The 19,755-nt window shown below is 45.8% G+C and overlaps 1 protein-coding gene across 1 annotated transcript in view; it reads left to right on the top strand.

Moving 5' to 3' along the window:
* HCN4 (hyperpolarization activated cyclic nucleotide gated potassium channel 4) overlaps nt 1-19,755 on the top strand; it is a 179,751-nt gene that overhangs the window by 111,475 nt on the left and 48,521 nt on the right. The window contains exon 4 of the mRNA XM_030578700.1: nt 9,596-9,814. Within this exon, the coding sequence (XP_030434560.1) occupies nt 9,596-9,814 (219 nt within the window). The remainder of the gene's footprint in view (nt 1-9,595; nt 9,815-19,755) is intronic.

The following is a 19,755-nucleotide window of genomic DNA, read 5'->3' as shown; positions in this document are numbered from 1 at the left end:
GGAACACAGCCTCTAAAACGATAGCCAAAGAGCTGGCGGGGATCTTTGCCCAAGTGGGGCTACCAAAGGAGATATTAACAGACCAAGGAACCCCATTTATGTCAAAACTAATGAAGGACCTCTGTACGCTGCTCCATATACATACCCTGAGAACTTCAGTCTACCATCTGCAGACTGATGGATTGGTAGAAAGGTTTAACCAAACCCTCAAGGCTCTGATAAGGAAGGTGGTAAGTCAGGACGGGAAGGGTTGGGATGTCCTACTACCCTACCTTATGTTCGCTATCCAGGAGGTACCTTAGGCCTCAACTGGGTTTTCCCTCTTCGAGTTATTATACGGGCGCCACCCCCGTGGCATACTAGACATCGCCAAAGAGATCTGGGAAGAGGAACCCAATGAGAGGAGAAATATAATAGAACCTATAATACAGATGTGAGACCATATAGCCTGTGTCACCCCTATTGTACGGGAACATTTGGAAAAGGCCCAGGAGGCCCAGAGAACCTATTACAATCGCCAGGCAAAAGTCCGACCGTTCCAACCAGGGGATCGGGTCATAGTGTTGGTACCCACAGCAGAAAGCAAGCTTCTGGCTCAATGGCAGGGGCCCTATGAGGCGGTTGAACCCGTGGGGGAAGTAACCTACAAGATGCGGCAGCCAGGACGCCGAAAACAAGAACAGATTTATCACATCAACCTTCTGAAACCCTGGCATGCACAAGAGGCGTGCATAAGTGTCCAAAAAGACCTAACCCAGGAAAACAAGCCTTCCAAACAGGTGAGAGTGTCTCCTGATTTAACACCAGACCAGAAGAATGAGGTGTCTGAGATGATCTTCCGGAACCAAGATGTGTTCTCGACAAAACCAGGTTGAACAACCGAGACGTATCACCACATCGTCACGAACCCTGAGGCCAGAATAACAATGAAACCCTATCGGGTGCCAGCGGCCAAAATGGAGGAAATAAAAGCAGAAGTAAAAAAAAATGCTGGAGTTGGGGATCATCGAAGAATCCCACAGTCAGTGGTCCAGCCCAATCGTGCTGGTGCCCAAACCTGATGGCACCACAAGATTTTGCAACGAACTTCCAGCAACTAAATGAAGTATCAGTTTGGCACATACCCCATACCTCGCATAGATGAGCTAGTGGACCGTCTGGGTAATGCCCTGTACTTGACTACTCTAGACTTGACAAAGGGGTACTGGCAGATTCCCCTTGTGGAAGACGCAAAGGAAAAGACTGCATTCTCTACACCAGAGGGTCTTTTTCAATATACTGTCCTCCCTTTTGGACTACATGGGCCCCCAGCTACTTTTCAGCGCCTCATGGACAAGCTATTATGCCCGCATAACAGTTATGCTGCTGCCTACTTGGACGATGTGGTCATTCATACCCCAGACTGGGAAAGTCACCGAGAGAAGGTGGAGGCAGTCCTTGATACCTTCAGGTGAGCTGGCCTTACAGCAAACCCTGTCAAGTGCGCTGTAGGGTTTACGGAGGCCAAATATCTTGGCTACATTGTGGGAAAAGGTCTGGTAAACCCCCAAGTGAACAAGTTGGAGGCCATCCAAAATTGGCCCCGACCACGTTGCAAGAAACAAGTCCAGGCATTCCTAGGTGTAGTGCAGTATTACCGACAATTTATCCCCCACTTTGCCACAAGGGCAAGCCGCCTGACTGACCTAGTAAAAGCCCGTGGACCTGATCTGGTGAGGTGGTCTGACGCAGCAGAGGAAGCATTCACAGACCTATGGACTGCCCTCTGCAGTAACCCTGTCCTAATAGCCCCTGTTTCTCCAAGGAATTTATCCTGCAGATGAATGCATCGGAAGTAGGGTTGGGGGCCATTCTATCACAGATGATCAGGGAGGAGGAACACCCAATTCTCTACCTCAGTAGGAAACTGCTTCCAAGGGAACAAAAATATGCAGTGGTGGAGAGGGAGTGCCTTGCCGTAAAATGGGCCATGGAAGCATTGAGCTACTACTTGCTCGTGACCGACCATGCCCCTCTCCAAAGGATGCAGCGGAACAAGGAGAAGAACACAAGGGTGACTAGGCGGTTCTTATCCCTCCAACCTTTCCAGTTCCGTGTGCAACACAGAGCAGGGAGCTGTCATGGCAATGCGGATGGCTTGTCAGATGTGCACTGTCTGGCTTCCCAAGCTGCCCAATCCCTTGGTGTTGAGCAGGGGGGAGGGATATGTGACAAACCCAGGCCAGTGGGGTGCAGGAGTCTGGTAGAGGGCAAATATACTGGTCACTGGATGAGTAGTTTTCTGTTCCCTGCGTGACCAGAGCAGGGTCTGCACTAGAGTAGTCAGGAACTTGCTAGAACCAATTAAGGCAGACAGGCTAATTAGAATACCTGCAGCCAATCAAGGCAGGCTAATCAGGGCACCTGGGTTTTAAAAGGAGCTCTCTCCAGTCAGATGGGGAGGAGCCAGAGGAGAGGACGTGCGTGTGAGGAGCTGGGAGCAAGAGACACAAGGAGCTGAGAGTGAGAGGGTGTGCTACTGGTGGACAAAAGAGTACAAGCGTTATCAGACACCAGGAGGAAGGTGCTGCAGTAAGGATAAAGAAGGTATTTGGAGGAGGCCTTGGGGAAGTAGCCCAGGGAGGTATAGCTGTCACACAGCTGTTACAAGAGGCACTATAGACAGCTGCAAATCCACAGGGCCCTGGGCTGGAACCCGGTGTAGAGGGCAGGCCCAGGTTCCCCCCAAACCTCCCAACTCCTGATCAGACACAGGAGGACTTGATCCAGACTGTGAGGGAAATCACTGAGGTGAGCAAATCTGCCAATAAGCGCAGGACCCACCAAGCTAGAGGAGGAACTTTGTCACAATAGTAATTTCATGCTCTAATAAGAATATAACATTAGGGATCTATTATTGACCACTTGACCAGGACAGTGATAGTGACAATGAAATGCCAAGGGAGATTAGAGAGGCTGTAAAAATAAAAAACTCAGTGATAGTGGGGGATTTCAATTATCCCCATATTGACTCGGTACATGTCACCCCAGGATGAAATGCAGAGACAAAATTTCTCGATACTTTAATTGACTGCTTCTTGGAGCAGCTGGTACGGGAACCCACAAAGGGAGAGGCAATTCTTGATTTAGTCCTCAGTGGAGCACAGGATCTGTCCCAAGAGGTAACTATAACAGGATGGCTTGGAAATAGTGACCATAAGATAAAAACCTTTAACATTTCTGTGGTGGAGGAACACCTCAACAGCCCAACACTGTGACATTTTATTTCAGAAAGGGGAGCTATGCGAAAATGAGAAGGTTAGTTAAACAGAAATTAAAAGGTACAGTGACTAGAGTGAAATTCCTGCAAGCTGCATGGACACTTTTCAAAGACACCATAATAGAGGCCCAACTTAAAAGTATACCCCAGATTAAAAGAACACAGTAAAAGGACTTAAAAAGAGCCACTGTGGCTTAACAATCGTGTAAAAGAAGCAGTGAGAGAGAAAAAGACATCTTTTAAAAAGTGGAAGTCAAATCCTAGTGAGGTGAATAGAAAGGAGCATAAACACTGCCAGATTAAGTGTAAAAATGTAATAAGAACAGCCAAAAAGGAGTTTGAAGAACAGCTAGCCAAAAAGTCAAAAGGTAATAACAAAATGTTTTTTAAGTACATCAGAAGCAGGAAGCCGGATAAACAACCACTGGGGCCCCTGGACAATCAAGATACAAAAGGAGTACTTAAAAACAATGAAGTCATTGTGGAGAAACTAAATGAATTCTTTGCTTCAGTCTTCACAGCTGAGGATGTTAGGGAGATTCCCAAACCTGAGCCGTCCTTTGTAGGTGACAAAGATGAGGAATTGTCACAAACTGAAGTGTCACTAGAGGAGGTTTTGGAATTAATTGATAAACTCAACAGTAACAAGCCAGACGGCATTCACCCATGTTCTGAAAGAACTCAAATGTGAAATGGCAGAACTATTAACTACGGTTTGTAACCTCTCCTTTAAATCAGCTTCTGTACCCAATGACTGGAAGATAGCTAATGTAACACCAATATTTAAAAAGGGCTCTAGAGGTGATCCCAGCAATTACAGACCGGTAAGTCTAACGTCAGTACTGGGAAAATGAGTTGAAACAATAGTAAAGAATAAAATTGTCAGACACATAGAAGAACATAAATTGTTGGGCAAAAGTCAACATGGTTTCTGTAAAGGGAAATCACATCTTACTAATCTATTAGAGTTCTTTGAAGGGGTCAACAAACGTGTGGACAAGGGGGATCCAGTGGACATAGTGTACTTAGATTTCCAGAAAGCCTTTGATGAGATCCCTCACAAAAGACACTTCCATAAATTAAGTCTTCATGGGATAAGAGGGAAGATCCTTTCATGGATTGAGAACTGATTAAAAGACAGGGAACAAAGGGTCAGAATAAATGGTAAATTTTCAGAATGGAGAGGGGTAACTAGTGGTGTTCCCCAAGGGTCAGTCCTAGAACCAATCCTATTCAACTTATTCACTAATGATCTGGAGAAAGGGGTAAACAGTGAGGTGGTAAAGTTTGCAGATGATACTAAACTGCTCAAGATAGTTAAGACCAAAGCAGACTGTGAAGACCTTCAAAAAGATCTCACAAAACTAAATGATTGGGCAACAAAATTCAATGTGGATGAATGTAAAGTAATGCACATAGGAAAAAATACCCCCAACTATACATACAATATGATGGGGGCTTATTTAGCTACAACTAATCAGGAAAGAGATCTTGGAGTCATCATGGATAGTTCTCTGAAGATGTACATGCAGTGTGCAGCGGCAATCAAAAAAGCAAAGAAGATGTTAGGAATCATTAAAAAAGGGATGGCGAATAAGATGGTGTAGAACTGATAAATGAAATTGTTTTTAATTGTTCACTTTATTAATGTAACTTCTGTTCACCATTCACTACACTTGCCTACACTGTAACTTCTGTTCCATATTGTAATTCAAACCCCATTTTAAAACATTCACTCCATTTTGTAAAAGCTTCCTCCAACCTTCATTTTTGCAAACCCTGCTGTAATCTTATTAGTTTAGTTTAGATGTATAAATGAGGTATGTATGAATGACGGAATCAACCTCCAGCCCCAGCCTGTCCTGATGAGATAAAGTTCAAATACCAATGGCTGAAGACCTAGACAACAGCCCTAAACGAAGTAAGAAGCATCCACCCTAAAAAGAAAAGGACAACAGAAGGAAGATCAAAGCCAGGTTCAAGGCTGAAAGTCATGCCTGCAATTGATGGGTGATCAGTCTAAACCCAGAGGCAGTGTGACACAGCAAGACCTATAGACTTTGAATCCAAACTAAAAGCCTATAAAAAAGAAGGATGAGATGAGAGACTCTGGGTAACATTCTGCTGCCAACATGGAAGAACATCGGTGCCTGCCCAACAGAGATCCAGCTCGGCCTTGTGCCCGGCTTTCCTGGCCAGTTAGCCGCCACAAGCTATGAACCCAAGCTGCAAAATCAAGCCATGAACTTAAGCTATCTTTAGGACTGGTAACTATGCAGAAGCTGCAGAACACCTGATGAATGTGGGTGTGTGTGTAAATATGTGTGTGTGTGTGTGTGTGTATAGGTATTAAGTATAATGTGAATGTGTGTGTAAATGTGTGTGTATAGGTATTAGGTATAATGTGTGTGTGTATAAAAATTAAGATATTAGTTATTAGTCATAAATCAAATTATCATAATAAATATGGCATCTTTGTCTTGTCCCCTTTAATAAGATCCTGCTGGTTTTTACTGGTCTAATATAATTGGTATAACAATGGAGAATATCTTATTGCCCTTATATAAATCCATGGTACGCCCACATCTTGACTACTGTGTACAGATGTGGTCTCATCTCAAAAAAGATATGCTGGCATTAGAAAAGGTTCAGAGAAAGGCAACTAAAATGATTAGGGGTTTGCAACAGGTCCCATATTAGGAGAGATTAAAGAGGCTAGGACTTTTGAGCTTGGAAAAGAGGAGACTAAGGGGAGATATGATAGAGGTATATAAAATCATGAGTGGTACGGAGAAAGTGAATAAGGAAAAGTTATTTACTTGTTCCCATAATATAAGAACTAGAGGCCACCAAATGAAATTAATGAGCAGCAGGTTTAAAACAAATAAAAGGAAGTTCTTCACACAGTGCACAGTGAACCTGTTGAACTCCTTGCCTGAGGAGATTGTGAAGGCTAGGACTATACCAGGTCTAAAAGAGAACTAGATAAATTCATGGAGATTAAGTCCATTAATGACTATTAGCCAGGATGGGTAAAGAATGGTGTCCCTAACCTCTGTTTGTCAGAGGGTGGAGATGGATGGCAGGAGAGAGATCACTTGATCATTACCTGTTAGGTTCACTCCCTCTGGGTCACCTGGTATTGATCACTGTCAGTAGACAGGATACTGGGCTGGATGGCCTTTGGTCTGACCCAGTACAGCCACTCTTTTGTTCTTATGGGTGTCAGTGCAGCTACTGCATTGAGGGGCGGTCGGGTTTCAATCATGCCACCTCACCAGCCTAAATTAGGAGCAATGAAGGATTATGTGCAGACTGTGGCTAAACTGCCCTTTTCACTTCTCCTGGGGTACACTGAGCTCTGAGACTGGCTGCTCCATGTTTTCCTTATGCTTCTGCTCTCCAGTGATGTGCCCCAGATCTTCTTTCTTGGGCCACTCTGCACTGGATGTGTGTGTCTTCAGCTGGTCCCAGTCACACACATGAATGAACGAACATACCTGGCCTCTGCAACTTCTCCACAGGCCTTTTCTGCCTTCCCAAGATAAGATCCTACAAGCCACTGCTGGGGATCCAAATTCTCCCACAGGCTGTGATGCTGCAGGGTCTGGTGCAGGAGCCCCCTTGTGCCGCTCTCCTGCCCAGCAGCAGCCTTCAGCTCACTCCCACCAACCACTGACCTACTGTCTCTAATGCAATTTGATTAACACAAACCACATCCATTTAACAGGGAAGATTCATTACATAGAGAGGGAGAGAGACTGCTGTGCTGCCTCTGCCCCCTCACACGGGTGGCAGCTGACATAATTGGTGCTGTCAATCCACTGCCCACCTCACAGGTGACATGTCATCAAGGGCAGAGGTCTGGCCAGGGCAACTGGTCCAGCTCACAATTTCAGAGCTCCCTTTAGCCTTTCAGTACATAGACAATAAGCCAGATGGGGAGGAGGGCTAACAATTGGGGAGTGTGTGCGTGTCATTGTGTAAGTGATGGGGCTTTTTACAATGATGGCTCTGTGATTGCTAGAATGAAGAGGGCCCAGGGAAAGGGAAGGTGGGTATATACCATAACTTCAATGGTAGCGGTAAGGGAACAACACATTCATTAAAACAAAACCTAGTTCGAGGTGCCCCGACAGCTCAGAGCTGGTTCAGCTCATTGCACAAGACCCCAGGTAGTGACAGATGCTCCCAGGAAAACCTCCAACCCTTGCTTGGCTAGGAACCGCACAGCCTGAAAAGAGAGTGGGGATGGTGGGGGTGAGGGCATAGCCAAGGTGTATGGAGGATACACCAATTCAATGCACAACCCCTGGCAACGTCCATCCATAAGGTTCCTTATGGAGCACTGTCTGCAAGTGAAATCTGTGCTCCCATTCCAAGGTGCAAACGCTGCTCCCCTTGGCAGAGGTGTCCCCACTGGCACATGAGTGGCCCATTTTGTAGTAGGGCTCTGAATCTGCAATTGTTAAGTTGTCTCAATGGCAGGAGACATTTTCCAATGGACTGGGTTGAACTGGCTCCTTGTTTGTTAACAACACCAGCCCAGAGAGTTTGGCACGATGAGGAGCTGTATCTTTATGGGGCTCTGAATGGGCTACTTCTGTGTTCCTTTTGCTGCTGCTTTTGTTGTGTTGTCCATTTTTAATCAGGACATTATACATATGGCCACTGAATATAGCCTGAGTCGGACTATTCTGAGTCTCTGTCCACTTGCTTAGCGCCCACGAACACTCTGCAGAGGTTCCAGCTGTTCTTGGCTGCCCAGAAGCTGCAATAATATGCTCTGTCTCCATCTATGCTAGTGGAGCTTCTAACAAGTTTCCCAGTAAAGTTGGTAATGTTGGGAGTCCTGTTGTAGATGGGTCACCAGCCTGTTCTCCACCATTGTGGTTAGATCTCTCCATGGTGGGCAGTGTCCAAAAACTTCTGGCGGCCCATTAGCATGAGGCTTCCCAATGCTGCTGCAGGGTGGAGCTGAGCCAATGGTGGGAAATTCCTAGGAAATGTCCCTCGTGTAGACAGGGTCTCTCTGGGTGGTTAGTAGAACTATTCCTTGGTTATACTACACTCACCCACCAACCAACCCTTCCCCACAAAGATCTTCCCCAAGCTGGTTTGCCCCATGTTATTGGCACAAGTCAATCCGTAACATTAGTGTCTTCCTAGGAACAGAAGAGTGGTGAATTCGTGTGTTCTTCACTGTCACTCATGTAACCACAGTGAAGGTATTGTTCATATATGTTGTTGCAGCAGTGTGTGAAGACAGTGTAATGACCAAGTAAGATTTTGTGGGATGGACCATAGAGCCATCACTGCACCTCTTCTGTAGTTAATAAACCTGTGTTTGGTGTGTGAACTCAGTCTAGTCTGAGTAGTTTAGAAAACCTCAAACTTGCCTGCATTCAGCCCTATCTAGTTCTGTAGCAGTTGCTGTGCTCCTGCTGTTCATTTCAGCACAGAGTCAGGACTGCGCAGACTGTCCCAAGAAAGCAATGAATCGATTTGCCTTTCATTGTGACACCTTAGTGCATCCCTGCAATATGGTCACCCGTGGCTTGTGCTGCTCCTAGGGAGAAGTACTATTTTACACTGAAAACAAGTCCCTGCGCTGATCTTGGGGAAAGGGCTGCCTGGACATTATAAATACTAACTTGCCTTCACCCCTTCATGCCTGTTCAGTTGGGGTCTGGCACTTCTGAGCAGGAGAGTAAATCAAAGACATACAAGTGATATTAGAACACAACCCCTCAAGGGGTTCCAAATATCAGCTTGGAGCAGGTCACTTGTGATACCCCCAGCTGTTTCCCAGCTTAACCAGTTTTTAGGCAGAGCAGTGATTTGCTGCAGTTCCTCCTCCAGCACATGAATCACCCTGAGAATCATCCTGTAGCCTTTTTGTGCTGTGATTGATGGCGCTGCCTAAGTTCATCCTGGACTAGCAGCATGTTAGTCTCTCTGGGTTCCCTTTGCAGAAGGTTTGGCTGGAGCCAGTTTATGCAATTTGTATAAATCCTAGCCATGATTTTCAAATGTTGGTGCCTAAATTTAGGCTTCTGTGCCCAGAGTTAGGCACCTAAATAAAAGATCTAATTTCTTCAAATATACTGAGTACCCAGCTGTTCTCAGGGGAGTCGATGGGACTGCTTGGTGTGCAGCCCTTGAGGAATTAAGTCACTTGTTTAGGTACCTTAAATATGGAGTTAGCAGGCTAACCTTAGGCATCTGTGTTAAAAGTGTCTGTCCCAGGGAATGTCTCTCTGGCTTCCTCCTTGTGTCCTGTAAAGCTGCTAAAGCCTTGTCTGTCTGTCTGTCTGTCTGTGATTGTCTCTTTAGAATGACTCCTGGGGGAAGCAGTATTCCTATGCACTGTTCAAGGCGATGAGTCACATGCTCTGCATTGGCTATGGGCAGCAGGCTCCCGTTGGCATGTCAGATGTGTGGCTCACTATGCTGAGCATGATCGTTGGTGCCACCTGCTATGCCATGTTCATCGGCCATGCCACAGCCCTCATCCAGTCTCTGGACTCCTCACGGCGGCAGTACCAGGAGAAGGTAAGGACCCTGCTTTGCCACAATTAGATTAGCACTGAGGTGTCACCAGTTTATGGATGATTGGTGTCTTTTCATTCACTCAAAGAAAACCCCACTGGCCCCTAGGAAGAAATCAGCATAACAGGCGGAGGAGGCTGACTGCAGGGAGGCTGGCCAACCCATGACTCCACTCTCTTTCTAAAGGGATGCTATCAGCTTCAGTGGCAGCTAAATTTTGTCTCTTTCAGGTTTGGTTTCAAAGCCCATGTCAATCTTCCAGCAAGCATTGCTGTTTTTTACCCAGGCCTTTCTTTAAAAGTATCAATTCCAACAACTCCAGTGCTTGTGAGCAACCTGTGCTACCATATTGCTGCACGTAGCTCAAAGCAAGCATGAGCTAAACAGACAATGAGTAGGCTGTGTAGCTGCCAGATTCACCGCAGAGCGATGCGGTGGCCAAATGTGATGACATTACAGTGTCATGCTATTACATTGCACCCTTGTGTATTAGCTGATGCAAAGGCAAGACAATAAGTCTGGTAGCACAGTTCTGTGATGGAGTTATTTTGTCCCAGCTGATACAAAAGGGCAGGAGTTCTAACTTAATTTGAAGCAGCCAGGCCCTACATGGTAATGAAGAAGAAAAAGTGCTTGTAGAACTGTGTGTAGCTGTGGGCCTAGAGCATAGGTGCCCAGAAGTGAGGAGTCTACTTAACAACAAGGGAGTTTGGTTACCTTCATACATGGAGACAGACACCTACCACTGGTCAATAGAATTCAATCACCTTTGGACAAGGAGGTAGGTTGTCAGGGGAGCCAAGGTACCTCCAGAGTGGGAGACAGACGGTCTTGTGGTCAGGGTGCTAGGAGTCAGGAGACCTGAGTTTTAATCCAGACTCTGGTACTGATTTGCAGGGTGACATTAGGCAAGTGATTTTCCATCTCTATGCCTCAGTTTTCCCATCTACAAATTTAGGGGGTGATTATTATTTATATGGGTAAATCAACATGTTTTTAGGCTTCATAGAAGTGAGTTTTAAGGAGACACTGGAAGGAGATGGAGGGGTAGAATTGTGGGACTGGTCAAGAAGGAGGTTCCAGCCATAGGAGATCAAAACTGGAAGTGTGAGGAGGAAGAAACAGGAGTGGTCAGTTGTGTAGCTTGCTCAGAGAGCAGGGGCAAGGTAGGGAACAAAAGGGAACAAGAACAGGAGTAGGCAGGGCCTCATTTGTGAGGGGAGCTTGAACCTGAATTTGATTGAGAAGTTGAGAGGGAGCCAGGAAAGGAACTTGAAGGGAAGCTGGGTATGATCAGAGCAGCAGGCAACATAGATAATTTTGCCACTATATTGTGGATGGTTTGGAAGGTGGAAAAGAGAGAGTGAGGAATGCAAAAGTGAAGGAGCCTGCAGCAGTCATAGTGCAAATTGTTCAAGTGTGTGTAGAATGTTTATACAAATATGTTTGAAATGGCAGTGTGTAAGCTGAAGACTGATTTGCAAATTCAGCTGCCTGGACTTGGTAGCAACAACTCAGTTTGCATCTGTGGGTCTGGGCAGTAGGGTTTGGTCCAGCCAGATTTGAAGTCCAGAGTGGAATGTGGCCCATTTGTGTTTGATTCCAATCAATGTGCATAGTCCAGAGCTCTGAAGCACTAAACAGGAAATAAAGACACAGTTTAGCCATGGGGATTGGAGTGGGGGATGGTTGGAGGGGTGTAACATTTAAAGCAGGAATAAAATTTCAGGATGTTGTGAATGAGAGGTTAATCCTGCATGTACCTGAACATCCCCAGGGAAATCTTTATGGCAGAGTCAATGAGCAGTGAGGACGTAACAAAAAATGTATTTTGTGTGTGCTGGTTACAGCGTATTCATTTCCCCTGGGTTTCTCTGAGGAGCATAGCCAGACAGAATCGAGTACATTCAATTTCCTGTTGCAAATGGGACAAAAGATGGCCTAAAAATAAATATATATTTACTTTCTGCATTCCTGGAACTTGAATAGCCATAATTAAAAATGAGTCTGCTTCATGATTTTCAGCTCCCCAGCTCAATTTAGCTCAGTCCTCCTGGGACAGCATTTTTGCTGGAGCATATTAGAAGCAGAGAGGTTCGGAGGGTTGATTTGGAGAGGCAGCCATCAGGCTGGGATTTATCCTGATTTGTTGTAGTTGTTTGTATTCCCGCTGTGCCTAGCAGCCCTCGTTGCGGACCAGGTCCCCACAGTGCTTTGGGCTGTGCCTCATTGGATTGGACGTTCTTGTGCAGTGGTCCGTACTGTTTGTCCGGATGGGCTGTTTCATGGGTATGATGGTGGTGGCCCTGCGCAGAGGAGCAGACAGAAAGTGTTGGTCGGGGAATCTTTTATTGTTTTCTTGGTTTTAAACAAAACTTTCCCTCAGGAAAAGGTTCAGGTTCAAGCTTGCAGTAAAGTTTTAGGCTGGCTTATATTTTAGCCAAGCCAGTTTGCTCTTGCATTAGAAAGGCCAGTTGCACAAACAGGGCTTCGGAGGGCCAGAACTCAGGGCCAGATTCTGCAGTCATCAGTGGGAGACTTGTCTGAGGAAGGAGTGCATGAGGTGGCCCTACCTTCTTCAATTTGTGATCTGAGCCATTGAATGGTTGGACAGCCTGCTCCAGTTCTAGCTATTGATTGCCCCTTGTGCCCACCCTTTGCTGAATCTAAGTGCCACATGTGCAAGGACAAACAGATTCTCACAGTGCTTCATGGGGTCGGGGAGCTGAGACACAGTGAGATTCAGTGACTTGGGCCTGGAATTGAACACACATCATGGGCGACCAAGCCCCATGTGTAACCACAAATTCAGCCTTGCTCTTGAGCATCTTTCGTCCTTCCCTTGCATCAGGTCTGGCAGGGCATTGGCACCAGCAGTTGCTGGTGATGCTGCCCAGATACCTCCAGGTAACTGCTATGCACAGGGAAAGGTCCCACAACAGAGAGATGCTGGTTCATTTGGCATGTGAGCTGGGCTCAATCCTGGGGCATGCTCCATGCCGTCAACTCCCAGGCTCTTCGGTGGGAATTGAGGGCGTTCAGCACCTCAGGGATCCTTTCCCTGCCATTGCAGAAGCCTTTGGCCCTTAGGTACCTTGGTCCTTCCTGTTTGCCACCTGTGGTTCGTACCAATCCAGTCTCCTGAGTGCTGTGATACTTATGTCTCAGCTCGGTTGTTGGGTTAATGTGCAGGTGCTGGGTGGTGCTGGTGGCCTGTGATCTCCAGGAGGCCAGGCTCGATGGTCTGGTCCAGTGGTTCTTAACCAGGGATATGTGTACCCCTGGGGGTACTTAGAGGTCTTCCAGGGATACATCAACTCATCTAGATATTTGCCTAGTTTTACAAGAAGCTACATAAAAAGTAGAACTGTCAAGCAATTAAAAAAAATAATCGCGATTAATCATACATTTAAAATTAATTACGATTAATCACACTGTTAAACAATAATAGAATACCATTTATTTAAATATTTTTGGATGTTTTCTACATTTTGCAAGATATTTATATGCCAGATGCGCTAAAGAGTCATATGTCCCTTCATGCTTCAGCCACCATTTCAGAGGCTATGCATCCATGCTGATGACAGGTTCTGCTCAATAACAATCCAAAGCAGAGCAGACCGATTCATGTTCATTTTCATCATCTGAGTCAGATGTCATCAGCAGAAGGTTGATTTTCTTTTTTGGTGGTTCAGGTTCTGTAGTTTCTGCATCGGAGTGTTGCTCTTTTTTGACTTCTGAAAGCATGCTCCACACCTCATCCCTCTCAGATTTTGGATGGCACTTCAGATTCTTAAACCTTGGGTCAAGTGCAGTAGCTATGTTTAGAAATCTCACATTGCTACCTTCTGTGCATTTTGTCAGATCTGCAGTGACAGTGTTCGTAAATCAAACAACATGGGCTGGGTCATCATTCGAGACTGTTATAACATGAAATATATGGCAGAATGCGGGTAAAATAGAGCAGGGGACATACAGTTCTCCCCCAAGAAGTTCAGTCACAAATTTAATTAAAGCACTATTTGCCTAACAAACATCAGTATCATGGAAGCATGTCTTCTGGGATGGTGGCTGAAGCATGAAGGGGTATCTGAATTTGTAGCATATCTGGCCACATAAATACCTTGCAATGCCAGCTACAAAAGTGCCATGTGAACATCTGTTCTCACTTTCAGGTGACGTTGTAAATAAGAAGCAGGAAGCAATATCTCCCATAAATGTTAACAAACTTGTTTGTCTTAGAAATTGACTGAACAAGAAGTAGGATTGAGTGGACTTGTAGGCTCTAAAGTTTTATATTGTTTCGGTTTTGGGTGCAGTTATGTAACAAAAAAACAATCTACATTTGTAAGTTACACTTTCACAATAAGATTGCACTACAGTACTTGTATGAGGTGAATTGAAAAATGCTATTTCTTTTGTTTATCATTTTTACAGTGCAAATATTTGTAATAAAAAATAATATAAAGTGAGCACTGCACACTTTGTATTCTGTGTTGTAATAGAAATCAGTATAGCAGAAAATGTAGAAAAACATCCACAATATTTAATACATTTCAATTTGTATTCTATCATTTCACAGTTCAAATAATGATGATTAATTTTTTTAATTGCAGTTAATTTTTTTGAATTAAGCACATGAGTTAGCTGCAGTTAATCGACAGCCCTAATAAAAATACACTAGCGAAGTCAGTACAAACTAAAATTCCATACAGACAATGACTTGTTTATACTGCTGTAGATACTATGCACTGAAATTTAAGCACAATATTTGTATTCCAAATGATTTATTTTATAATTAGGTGGTAAAAATGAGAATGGGGGAGGGATAGCTCAGTAGTTTGAGCATTGACCTGCTAAACCCAGGGCTATGAGTCAATCCTTGAGGGGGCCACTTAGGGATCTGAGGCAAAATCAGTATTGGTCCTACTAGTGAAGGCCGGGGGCTGGACTCAATGACCTTTGGTGGTCCCTTCCAGTTCTGTGAGATAGGTATAAGCCATTGTTCAGTAACAGTGTGCTGTGACACTTTTGTACTTTTAGGTCTGATTTTGTAAGCAAGTACTTTTTAAGTGAGGTGAAACCTGGGAGCATGCAAGACCAATCAGATTCCTGGAAGTGGTACAGTAGTCTGGAAAGGTTGAGAGCCACTGGTCTGGTCCCTTCTGACCTGGAAAGCTGTGGTTCTGTGATGGGTCTTGACTGAGCACTGCTTATTGTTTCCTGCCTTGCCTTGAAAGGGCTGATTGTCCAGTTACATCCCAGGGAGGTAGAAAATGGCTGCTCCCAAAGCTGTGAACTTTACACCCAAAGGCGCTTTGCCATATAAATGGTGCAATTCAGCCAAGAATCCCCCTGGCATCTTGCTGTGCTACAGCAGACTTGATGAGGCTTTTCTCTCTTGTTGAATCTGACGTTTTACATTGTTTATTCCCCCTTAGCCATGTCGCAAACCCATGAATCCCCCTCCCTGCCTATCTGCCAGCCCGTCCTCTTCTCCAGGCTCCCTCCAGCTCTGCTTCTTCTGGCTGCACTGGTGATTAAAGGTATTGTGTAAGAGGAGCTCAGGTGTTGGGCTCCCAGCAAGGCCATGTGCACAGGTGGGGGGAGGGTGACATGGGCTGTCAGAGGAGGCCAGGCTCAATGACAGATTTGCCACTGTTCCTCTCCAGCTGCTCCCACTCTCCTGATCGCTGCGCTGAGAAGTCCTATTGATTTCTCTTTGTCCGAGAACTCATCAGGATTAATATTAATGGGAAGTCATTATTCAACCCCCTTGATAGACTTTGTAACCTTGAGCCAGCTGGGAGAGCTGAATGTACTGCTGCCCTACTTCTTTGAACAGGACAGAGAGGGCTGGGCTCATAAGAACGGCCATACTGGGTCAGACCAAAGGTCCATCTAGCCCAGTGTCCTATCTTCCAACAGTGGCTAATGCCAGGTGCCCCAGAGGGAATGAATAGAACAGGTAATCATCAAGTGATCCATCCCCGTGTTGCCCAATCCCAGCTTCTGGCAAACAGAGGCTAGGGACACCATTCTGCCTATCCTGGCTAATAGCCATTGGTGGACTTATCCTCCATGAATTTTATCTAGTTCTTTTTTAAACCCTGTTAAAGTCTTGGTCTTCACAACATCCTCTGGCAAAGAGTTCCACAGGTTGACTGTGCATTGTGTGCGGGCTCCCTGGACCCCACTTCTCCCTCTCTCATCCTACCACTAGGCATGGGGAGCTAGGTGTGTCGTGTAGGGAGGTGTTGCTCTCCTGTATTATCTCCTGAGATGCAGCCACTGACAAGAACTAGGTCTTGCTGCTGTTAGCTGTGCAGAGTCCAATCTAGCTGAAATTTCTTCCCAGAGCCCCCTCTCCCTTTCCAGATCTCACATGCTCTCTCAAGCTCTTTTCTCCACACCTTCGTTGCTCTCCATGCTACCCATTCTAAGGTAGCTGTAAATATATAGCTACTTACTGTACTGTTCGGTAAATATTTGCATGTAGCCCCAGACTGGCTTGTCACTGCCCCAAAGGGGCATCATCAGTTCTCATGCACAGTCATGGGGGACAGTTGGCTTATATGGGTTTTTTTTCAAAGAGGTATTAAAACACGGGTGGGCAAACTTTTTGGCCTGAGGGCCACATCCGGGTGGGGAAATTGCATGCAGGGCCATGAATATAGGGCTGGGGCAGGGGGTTGGGATGTGGGAGGGAGTTCGGGGTGTGGGAGGGTGTTCAGTGTGCAGGAAGGGGCTCAGGGCAAGGGGTTGGGGTACAGGAGGAGTGTGGGGTGTGGCAGGGGGCTCAGGGAAGGGGGTTGTGGAGGGAGGTGCAGGAGGGATTCGGGGTGTGGGCTCAGGCATGCAGGAGTGAAATCAGGAAAACCATATCACACTTGGAGCTGCAACTAGCAAGAGATGTTAAGAGTAACAAGGAGGTTTTCTTCAGGTATGTTAGCAATAAGAAGAAAGTCAAGGAAAGCATGGGCCCCTTACTGAAGGAGAGAGGCAACCTAGTGACAGAGGAAGTGGAAAAAGCTAATGTACTGAATGCTTTTTTTGCCTCTGTCTTCACAAGCCAGGTCAGCTCCCAGATTGCTGCACTGGGCAGCACAGTATGGGGAGAAGGTGACCAGCCCTCTGTGGAGAAACAAGTGATTCAAGACTATTTAGAAAAACTGGATGAGCACAAGTCCATGGGGCTGGGTGCGCTGCATCTGAGGGTGCTAAAGGGGTTGGCGGATGTGATTGCAAAGTCATTGGCCATTAACTTTGAAAACTCATGGCAATCGGGGGAGCTCCTGGAAAAAAGCTTATGTAGTTCCCATCTTTAAAAAGGGAAGAAGGAAGATCCGGGGAAATACAGCCAGTTAGCCTCACCTCAGTCCCTGGAAAAATCATGGAGCAGGTCCTCAAGGAATCAATTCTGAAGCATTTAGAGGAGAGGAAAGTGATCAGAAACAGCATGGATTCACCAAGAGCAAGTCATGCCTGACTAACCTAATTGCCTTCTATGAGGCGATAACTGGGCAGGGCCACCCAGAGGATTCAGGGGGCCTGGGGCAAAGCAATTTTGGCGGCTCATCCTATAAAAAAAAGTGGCAATACTATAGAATACTATATTCTCATGGGGGCCTGGGGCAAATTGCCCCACTTCCCCCTCCTACCCCCCCCGGGCAGCCCTGTAACTGGGTCTGTGGATGAGGGGAAAGTGGATGTGTTATTCCTTGACTTTAGCAAAGCTTTTGATATGGTCTCCCACAGTATTATTGCCAGCAAGTATGGGCTGGATGAATGGACTATAAGGTGGATAGAAAGCTGGCTAGATTGTTGGGCTTAACAGATAGTGATCAACGGCTCCATGTCTAGTTGGCAGCCGGTTTCAAGCGGAGTGCCCCAAGGGTCGGTCCTGAGGCCTATTTTGTTCAATATCTTCATTAATGATCTGGAGGATGGCATGGACTGCACTCTCAGTAAGTTTGCATATGACACTAAACTGGGAGAAGTGGTGGATACGCTGGAGGGTAGGAATAGGATACGGGGGACCTAGACAACTTAGAGAATTGGGCCAAAAGAAACCTGATGAGGTTCAACAAGGACAATGCAGAGTTCTGCACTTAGGACGGAAGAATCCCGTGGCTAGGAAGCAATTCTGCAGAAAAGGACCTAGGGGTTACAGTGGATGAGAAGCTGGATATGTGTCAACAGTGTGCCCTTGTTGCCAAGAAGGGTAATGGCATTTTGGGCTGTATAAGTAGAGGCATTGCCAGCAGATCGAGGGATGTGATCATTCCCCTCTATTCGGCATTGGTGAGGCCTCATCTGGAGTAGTGTGTCCAGTTTTGGGCCCCACACTACAAGAAGGATGTGGAAAAATTGGAAAGAGTCCAGTGGAAGGAAAAAAAATGATTAGGGGGCTGGAGCACGTGACTTATGAGGAGAGGCTGAGGGAATTGGGATTGTTTAGTGTGCAAAAGAGAAGAATGAGGGGGGGATTTGATAGCTGCTTTCAACTACCTGAAAGGGGGTTCCAAAGAGGATGGATCTAGACTGTTCGCAGTGGTACCAGATGACAGAATAAGGAATAATGGTCTCAAGTTGCAGGGGTAGGGGGTTAGGTTGGATATTAGGAAAAACTTTTTCACTAGGAGCACTAGAATGGGTTACCTAGGGAGGTGGTGGAATCTCCTTCCTTAGAGGTTTTTAAGGTCAGGCTTGACAAAGCCCTGGCTGGTATGATTTAGATGGGAATTGGTCCTGCTTTGAGCAGGTGGTTGAACTAGATGACCTCCTGAGGTCCCTTCCAACCCTGATATTCTATGATTGTATGAATAGTGCTTTAGAAAGGAGCTCCCAGATGCCCAGTCTGGGGCAATAACCCTTTATATCAGCCAGCTCAAGGAGATCCCCAGCATGCAACCGGTGCTGAGGTCTGGGTGCATCAGTCTTATTCAGTAGTTTTCAAACATGGGTACGTATACCCCTGGGGCATACAGTAGTCTTTTTGAGGGGTACATCAACTCATCTAGGTATTTTCTTAGTTTTACAACAGGCTACATAAAAAGCATTAGCAAAGTCAGTACAAACTAAAATTTCATCCAGAAAATGACTTGTTTGTACTGCTCTATATACTGTACACTGAAATGTAAGCACAATATTTATAATCCAATTGATTTATTTTATAATTATATGGTAAAAATGAGAAAGTAGGTTTTTCAGTAACAGTGTACTGTGACACTTTTGTATTTTTAGATCTGATTTTGTAAGCAAGTAGTTTTTAAGTAAGACGAAGCTTTGGTTGGGGGTACACAAGACAAATCAGACTCCTGAAAGGGATACAGTAGTCTGGAAAGGTTGAGAGCCACTGATCTTATTGACTTTAGTGTATATGTGGGTGCACCTGAGCCTATGGGAGGGTGAGTGTACATGTGAAACATGTGCATGTGCGTGCATGCAGGGGTGGGATGGTGGGAGTTAACTGCATGTGCAGCACATACCTAGCCAACATGTACAAATCACTGTGGGCCAAACTAATCCATGGCACAACTCCAGTCTTGCCAATGGAATTACACCAGGGATGAACTGGCCGATTGCAGGAAAAGGCTAAGATTTTGATATCTGTTATTTTTGTGAGTGAATCTCTGCCGAGGGTGCATGTTTTGGTCCCATAGCCACGTGCAACAACAATCTGGCCTGAGAAGAGAATTTGTGTGTGTGTGTCTGCACATGTTCACAGTGAGGAGAAAGCTCTTGTCATTAGCAGTTCAGTATATCCCATGTATGGGGGGAAGGGAAGGTTCAAACTTCATTATCAGTTTTCAAATTCAGTTCTGCACATGCATGGGAAAATAAATGAGTAATGCTGAGAGCCGAGCCTCCCTGCTGAGCAGTGACCCCAGCGGGAACAGGAGGTGTCTACTCCCTGAGCGCTGATTGGAATTGCACAGCCT

This window comes from Gopherus evgoodei, chromosome 10 (genome assembly GCF_007399415.2).
Source record: "Gopherus evgoodei ecotype Sinaloan lineage chromosome 10, rGopEvg1_v1.p, whole genome shotgun sequence".
NCBI lineage: Eukaryota > Metazoa > Chordata > Testudines > Testudinidae > Gopherus > Gopherus evgoodei.
This window is presented reverse-complemented; position numbering and strand designations above follow the sequence as displayed.